This window comes from Schistocerca nitens, chromosome 9, assembly GCF_023898315.1.
Source record: "Schistocerca nitens isolate TAMUIC-IGC-003100 chromosome 9, iqSchNite1.1, whole genome shotgun sequence".
Taxonomy (NCBI): domain Eukaryota; kingdom Metazoa; phylum Arthropoda; class Insecta; order Orthoptera; family Acrididae; genus Schistocerca; species Schistocerca nitens.
In genome coordinates this window covers 44650886-44659119 of record NC_064622.1, presented here as the reverse complement: position 1 = coordinate 44659119, position 8234 = coordinate 44650886, and the positions used below count along the sequence as shown (strand labels likewise).

Below are 8234 nucleotides of genomic sequence, written 5' to 3'. Positions count from 1 at the left end.
GGATATATGCCAACTGTTGCATTTTCATTACAGTCATAAGCATGTCTTTCACACCATCCTTTTTTAGTGCTTCATGTAAGTTTTTCAGTTCCTCCTAGTAATTAACAAGATGCACCTCTCCACTGCCTGTTGAGGAAGTGTAAGTTTTTGCATGGTTTTTATGAAAAGTCTATACCTTTAACTGCCGCAAGTCAAAATTAGTAATACATGCTGATGGTTAACTTTCCGTTCCAGATATTTTACTATATAGCTGCACTGTACCATCAACTAACATACTTCCTTGAAAGCACATACCTACAAACAAATCTGCAGTATAATATTGAGCATTAGTATGTCCTCCCCAAATGCCTCTTCTCTTCATGAGCTGCCTGGTAGAATCTTACCTACACTCTTAGATCCACACTTCATGTGATTCAGGTTCATTGACACTACCTTTGTCATTTGCACAGAGTCCTAGTTCCTCTATAACCTCAAGAATTTTTGTTCAGCTAGTTTCACTAGGGTTCACTAGTGACCTAACATCTTGGACGTTGACATCTGTCTGTTGGAGCTCTGTAATAGCCTTACCCCATCAATGAAACACCAAAAATGCTGCTAATCCATCCACACCATAAATACCCTTCCCTTCAGTCTTACTGTCTGTGGCTGACATATCTGCTATCACAAGCAACACCTCTCCGGGTACGGTTAACACGACATGCCAAGGCTTTCATAGATCGACACTACCCACCAAAAATGGTACATTAAGGGGGATAAGGGAGGAGAGGAGGGGCGAGTTAAGTTTGTCTTTCTTCTAACACTTCTTTAATCCCTGAGAGATGTAATGGGATTAATGCATAATACGTAAGCAATGGCGGAGAAATGAAAGAAGTTACATGCAACCACAATTGAACTTTTCCACAACCTGAATACATGTTTCATGATTGGACTTATCCAATTTCAGAAAGTTGCCTATAGGTTAAAGGCCTGTTGCATAGTGTGCATGTCCTTTGAACACATGATATCCTTCTCACACAACTTTTATTATTTTGGTTTATCACAGTAACTTATGTCAAACAGTATAATTTTATATTCACCTGTTCTAAACTTGTTCTTGACTTCTTACCTGTAAGGTTAATGCAATATTTTTGCATTACAAATCTGTCTTTGTGCATATAGTCACATACCGCATGACTGCAAGATTATCACAATGTAACCCATACCTACAGTTGTTCTAATTGGTAATCTATTGCCAGGAACAATATATGAGGCCAGACAATGAGTGTGGAGAGATACAGCAACTGTTGGAAAGTCATACTCACAGTGAAATGAATACTAAATGCAGAGGCGACCAAATTAAGCTTTTATCACAATTCATTTAGATAACATGCACAAATTTTACTTACAGGAATGGACAACTTCAATCATTCTACAATGGAAACAGTCTTCAGCCTTACCTACCTTCCTTATTTCACTTTATATCATCCCCACTTTTAGTAGGTTTGTTAATAATCACAAAAACACAACTGAAATCTGAGAACAAAGTTACATGTACTATTGTTACATTTGTTTGTACATAGTGCCATATTTCTGAATACCAGTGTAATTAGGCTATGTTGGTACCCATATTAAAGAATGCTGCAGAAAAGTAAAGACAAAGGTGATGTCATCGAGGGAAATATACAAGAATAACACTGTTAATATCAAAATAAATAGCCTTTAATATGAAAAAAGTTTATTACATATGTAAGTAAACTGCAAATTCTTGCAGTTCTCTCTCTCTCTCTCTCTCTCTCTCTCTCTCTCTCTCTCTCTCTAACACACCAATTAACAGTACATGTTATCTTTAGTTGTTAACATCCACCATTCCTACAATATTTACCAAAATAACTAAATGTGCACACATCACAGTTTCTGTCCCAGATACAAATTTCCAGGGTGTTACAATTTTGTATATGTTTTATGCAAAATACCAAACTGCTGAGCAGCATTTTATTTACAATACAGCAGCGAATAACTTCAATTGTAATGACTCGGTATTTATGAAACAATTGAGAAATGATAATACACGTTTCTTCAGGAGTATTAAAAATTAAGTGGCATGATACATTGTGAATGCAACCATTATTTGCTTTTTATTCTGCTTATACAATGAGCTCTAGTCTTTGAATTGCAAGCATTTCATAGACAAAATTTTCAACTGAAAATGTGAAAAACTTTATGACCTATAAAGAAAGTTCAAAGCACATTTACTTGATACAAATGTAAATAATAGTAAATTATTTTATAACTTGTAAAATGATACACACAAAAAAATTTACAATAGCAGCAAGTAATTATGGACCACATAAACATTTATGATGGAGAAAAATCAACACATGTTAAATACATCAATTTTTACATTGCATGACCATTAATTTTGACCATCAATCCACACTGAAATCTGTTTGTTTACAACAGGTTTGGTATTAGATCACTGCTATCTAAGATAATATGCAACTCCAGTATGTAATGTGATTTGAGACTGGAAAATCTGAAAGAGTGAACCACACAAATGTTATGCCATCAAATCTCTACAACATTACATGAAGACTAATTACAGAAGAGAGAGAGGAATGTAACAAATTTCACGTAATATAATGCTTCACTAGTGATACCCAAGAAGAACAAAAATTGACCACCTGGGGTAATATCTGCCACATCCATTAAGAGCACTTTTTGTGTTGGTATGTCAATTGACTTATGTTCCTAAAATGATGGCACAGATGCTTTTGCTGCAAAGAATTTTTAATTGGAACACAGAGGACTGTATGAGGGTTTATAACATACAAGGTATTATAAAATAATTACATGAACCCCACGATTTAAGATCCAAATGTAATTCTTCATGCTTGTGGACTGTTCTAGATATCTTACAGAAATCACACTCTTACCATAAGCTGTCATGAAAGCAAGAAAGAGGGCAACTAAGTTTGCGATAGATGATCTCAACTCAATGGCCATGATACAAAAACTTTTGAAACACTTTCAGTTCTATGGTTTACTACAAAACACAATCCTTCAAATTCACTTAATGAAGAATTTAAACTAATGCTAATTTACGAAGTAACTACAGTTCAGAATATAAATTAAATAATGAAATTAATCCAGCCAAGAATAACTAAAAAAAATTTTAAAAAATCAACAAAATTTAAATGAATGTACACAAAAACAAGAATTAAATCTTTACATTTTAAAATACACAACCATGACAATAGTTCTTACTTTTAGCAATATCTGTTGTAAAAGAAACTAAACACAAGAAGAGAGAAAAAATTAAAGCCAACTACTGTCATCATCAGTTTCAACATGGTGAATTTCACAACTTAGCCTTTTAGAATGATGCATAACAGTTTAAAACTTAATATCTGAATGTTCTTCTTGGAGAACAATTCAACTATTGTGGACCCAGTTTTTTGACAAATATTTTTGCACTGCTAGCGAAATGCGTACATTAGTAACAGAATAACGCACACACTAATGACAACACCCAAAATGATAGAATCTCTACGTTTCCTGAAGTTGATCCTCTGCACGAGGCTGCTGATCATTGGGAAGCGGTTGGATAAATCGTGCATCCTTGTCTGAAACTTCTTAAAAGCATGTCTCTGAGAAACTAAGTGTTCCCTCGTGTCCAAAGCAATTGAAATCTGCTCGTCTATTAGACGATCAGAGCTGGAAGAAAAATTAATTTTATTACACTCTACGTAATTTGCAGGTGACTATGGCATCTTAATTTAATTACAGGGAGTAACAAAAATATATTTGTAGAACATATGATGGCTGTCACAGAGGACTCAGTAGAGTATTTTCATGCAAACAACTTAGTTACAGTTCTACAGGGGGAAAAATTACAATGTAACATCAAGCTCAAAAGTGTTCAAACGACCTGAATTGCATTTCACCTGATCTGTATGCAACCCACATAACACACCCATCTTGTAAGTGGTCTGTTCTCTTTCCAGTACAGGCGTTTGACCATACAAAATGGTTACTGCAAGAGACTGCAAAAGGTAACTGCTCTGTATGGCTTTCAATCCAGATGCAAACTAATGCCATGATAATGCAAATATCAGAAAACAAGTTATTAGACATGATACAACCATTAAACTTGTAAACTCAAATTTATTACAATAAATGACATTTCAAAAACCAACATTAACCTTGAAATTATATGCTGAAAATGTTGCAATAGACTAGGATCCCGCACTGTAATCCATCAACTATTGTTCATGTTAACTAACCACAAAAGATCTTAAATATGGCTTCAGTCATAAGTAACAAAGTTGCACACTTTTAAAGTTGAAATAATGTGACTACAGTTTCGTGTCGGATGGAGATTTGAACCCACTGGATTGTTAACTAAGCAGAAACAAATGTTTAAAAAAATCATAATTTTTCAATAGTAGTGAGATGACTGATACGACAAGATGAAAAAATTTTGCATTATTGGGATTCGATCCCAACACCTATCGTTGTTGACTTCTAGTCACTGACAGACTTTGAAAATATGTTTACTTCACCAGCAGATGTCTAAACAGGAAATAACACAACCAAAAGTTCTATGTTGACTGGGAATCAAACCCTACACATATCATTATTGTTGACTACACAAGGAAAGGGATTGAATATCATATACTTTTTCACCAGTAACTAGGAGTGGCATTTTTAAACCTGAAATGATAAGATGAAAAGTCTGTGTCTGATTGGTAGTTGAAACCAGTACCCATTGTTATTGTTGGCAAAGTATGGAGAAACATCAAAAAATTATAATAATTTGACACCTGTAGTTTGGTGCGCGCATGCTACAACTTGAAATAACAGGATAGAAACTTTTGTGACACACCGGGATTTGAGTAGTTCAGTGTCATGGGCAAACAATGAAACACTGGAAATTTATTACCTCAAAAGGGTCAAACCCAATTAAAAGGAGATGTGAGTGTGAGTCTAGGCCAGTATCAATATTTTCAATATTTCATGTTCCAGCACAAGGAGAAATAAGTGCTCTATGACCTTACATGATGACTGGCTCATTAATAAAAGAACTCTTGTACAAAAGCTTACTGGTGACATAGTTTCAACATGGCATGACTTCCACCACTGTCGTGGCCCAATCTACATCAACTCACTTTCAGTACGTAGCGATGGGACGCCACTTTTAGTGTGAAGTGGGAACCTTGGTGCAACTATACATTGGTCAACAAGCATTACCAGACGTGAAGAGGGGATGTTTCTGCTTGTTAAAGTGATTGTCTGATGTGAGAATTGGACCCAGACCTTAAGCATACATAGCTAGAATCTTTCCAACAGACCACCAACCTACGCAGAGCACTGGTTCACAATTGTATCGTAAAGAAGGATGATCCATGCTGAAAGAGAATCCAGATTCCCTTGAGGCTGATTACAAACTGCAAAATGTTCATTTCCTTGTTTGTTCACATCAATCTTTACTAGCTGTCTTGGCCACCTAATATGTGCTTTGTACTTTATTTTATAATCCCTGAAATAAAATCACATAACAGCCAGCTGCATGAACTGGCATTGTGGTAGGATGCAGAAATTTGCAGAAATTTCTGCAGGTAGTGTTGCTGCTTACCACTTGCAATTCTGTATGTTCTTGTAACCTTGGTTCAACATGTGTCCAGTTGTCTAGTAGGCAAAGATCCACCATAGGCCTTGATAACTTGTTTAATGCATGCGGGCATTGATGCATGTAAGGCACGAATGGTGTCCTGTAGTATAGCCATCCATGTGGCATGCACCCATTGTTTCACCATATCCTAAACATTTTCGACTGGTGACAAGTCTGGTGATCTCGCAGGCCAGCGCAAAAAACGGACATTCTGTAACACCAAGAAGGCACATGTTTGTGAGCAACATGTGGTCAGTCATCACTGGCTTACTGAAAAATCGCATCTGGGGTGTTGTGCAGAAAGGGTATGGCCACAGGTTGCAGGATGTTATTCACATAGGTCATACTGGTCACAGTGCCCTGTACCCAAAAGAGCTCCCACAACAATAAAGCCTCGAATTGGCACTATTTACCTCAAGCGAATGAGTCACAGTGATACCACTTGTCTTTTCTGTGGTGGATCAAAATGTGGCCATCATTTTCAAACAAACTGAACCTGGATTCATACAAAAATGCTATCTGATGCCATTCCTGTCCACAGTGGCATCATTCCATGCACCATTGCCATGTAGCATGTTTCTGTACATTCATCAAAGGTAGGCGGAGAATGGGACGACGTGCACGTAACCCATGCCATAATACATGGCAACAGACGCAACCCTGATAGTGTACGATGTGTTACACTGTTCCAATGTTGCGCCAGAGCTGAGGAGGATGCTGATCTGTCCTCCAATGCCTTTAGGATTTGGCATTGATCTTCTCGGGGGATGGTCTGCGTGGTGTGACCTGACCCACCTTGTCATGTTCTACGGCCTTTCGTGAACCATTCTGCACACACCCAATGCACTGCCAAAAAACTTAGTTCCAGACGAGCAGCAGTTTCTCAGAGGATGGATGCATGACATTCATCCCTCAAAGCTACCCACTCTTCTTTTATTGCATTTCTTTCCCCCATTCCTGTCAATCGTTCCCTTATGCTCTCCCTGAAACTCTCTACAACCTCTGGTTTTGTCAGTTTATCCAGGTCCCATCTCCTTAAATGCCCACCTTTTTGCAGTTTCTTCAGTTTTAATCTACAGTTCATAACCAATAGATTGTGGTCAGAATCCACATCTGCCCCTGGAAATGTCTTACAATTTAAATCCTGGTTCCTAAATCTCTGTCTTACCATTATATAATCTATCTGAAACCTTCCAGTATCTCCAGGCCTCTTCCTTGTATACAACCTTCTTTCATGATTCTTGAACCAAGTGTTAGCTATGGTTAAGTTATGCTCTGTGCAAAGTTCTACCAGGCAGCTTCCTCTTTCATTTCTTACCCCCATTCCATATTCACCTACTACATTTCCTTCCTTTTCCTACTATCGAACTCCAGTCACCCACGACTATTAAATTTTCGTCTCCCTTCACTATCTGAATAATTTCTTTTATCTCATCATACATTTCATCAGTCTCTTCGTCATCTGCAGAGCTAGTTGGCATATAAACTTGTACTACTGTGGTAGGCGTGGGCTTTGTCTCTTATCTTTGCCACAATAATGCGTTCACTATGTTGTTTGTAGTAGCTTACCTGCACTCCTGTTTTTTTTTTTAATTTTTTATTTTATTTTATTCATTATTAAACGTACTCCAGCATTACCCTTATTTGATTTTGTATTTATAACCCTGTATTCACCGTACTCCAGCATTACCCTTATTTGATTTTGTATTTATAACCCTGTATTCACCTGACCAGAAGCCTTGTTCCTCCTGCCACCGAACTTCACTAATTCCCACTATAACTTTAACCCATCCATTTTCCTTTTTAAATTTTCTAACCTACCTTCCCAATTAAGGGATCCGACATTCTATGCTCTGATCTGTAGAACACCAGTTTTCTTTCTCCGTGATAACAACTGAAAAATTCCTCACCTGAAAACATTTATACACTATACCTCCTTCCGAGGACACTTGTGATGAAGCAAGTAGGGATAATTTTAATTCCCCTCCTGTTTTGCCATCTGCCTCCTTAAATTAGTTTTTCCACTTTTAACAATTTACCATTAACATACATGAATATAATCTGCATTTCCATAAAAGAGAAATGTTGGCCCTCAGTTTTAAAGAATGTAACACCAGATCTGATTTTGTGCTTAGTGTTAGGTATGTGATTGATTTTCTGATTTATTTTGACTATTCCTAGTTACTATCTTTTGTTATAGGGCAGAATCAGTAATTGTTTCGTAACTTAAATTCTATTATTGACTTACAAACAAATATAAATTCCGTACTAATTATAAACATTTGGAAGACGAAATGCTTGTAGTCTTAAAGTATCTATTTAGCTCTATTTGAAAACGTGTTAGCAAAACCAGCCCTTCATTAATTCCACAGTAATTAACAGTTTTGTAAAAAGTATTGACTGCATAACTATATATGTTAGTTACATCATTTAAACAAATAATACGGCCTAAATCTTGCAGTAGATGAAAATGTTAAAAGACGGAATTTTTCAATGTATTCAGTTAATTTAATGAGTTAAGTTGTAATTGTAATTTCTGAAAATTAAACTTCAAACAATGTGTAGTTTCAGCACCTATTATTGT

At 36.4% G+C, this 8234-nt stretch overlaps 1 protein-coding gene across 1 annotated transcript in view; it reads right to left on the bottom strand.

Moving 5' to 3' along the window:
• Positions 1-1680: 1680 nt before the first annotated feature.
• LOC126203631 (Golgi SNAP receptor complex member 1) overlaps positions 1681-8234 on the bottom strand; it is a 55984-nt gene continuing 49430 nt past the window's right edge. The window contains exon 6 of the mRNA XM_049938004.1: positions 1681-3693. Within this exon, the coding sequence (XP_049793961.1) occupies positions 3456-3693 (238 nt within the window). The 3' untranslated portion in view covers positions 1681-3455. The remainder of the gene's footprint in view (positions 3694-8234) is intronic.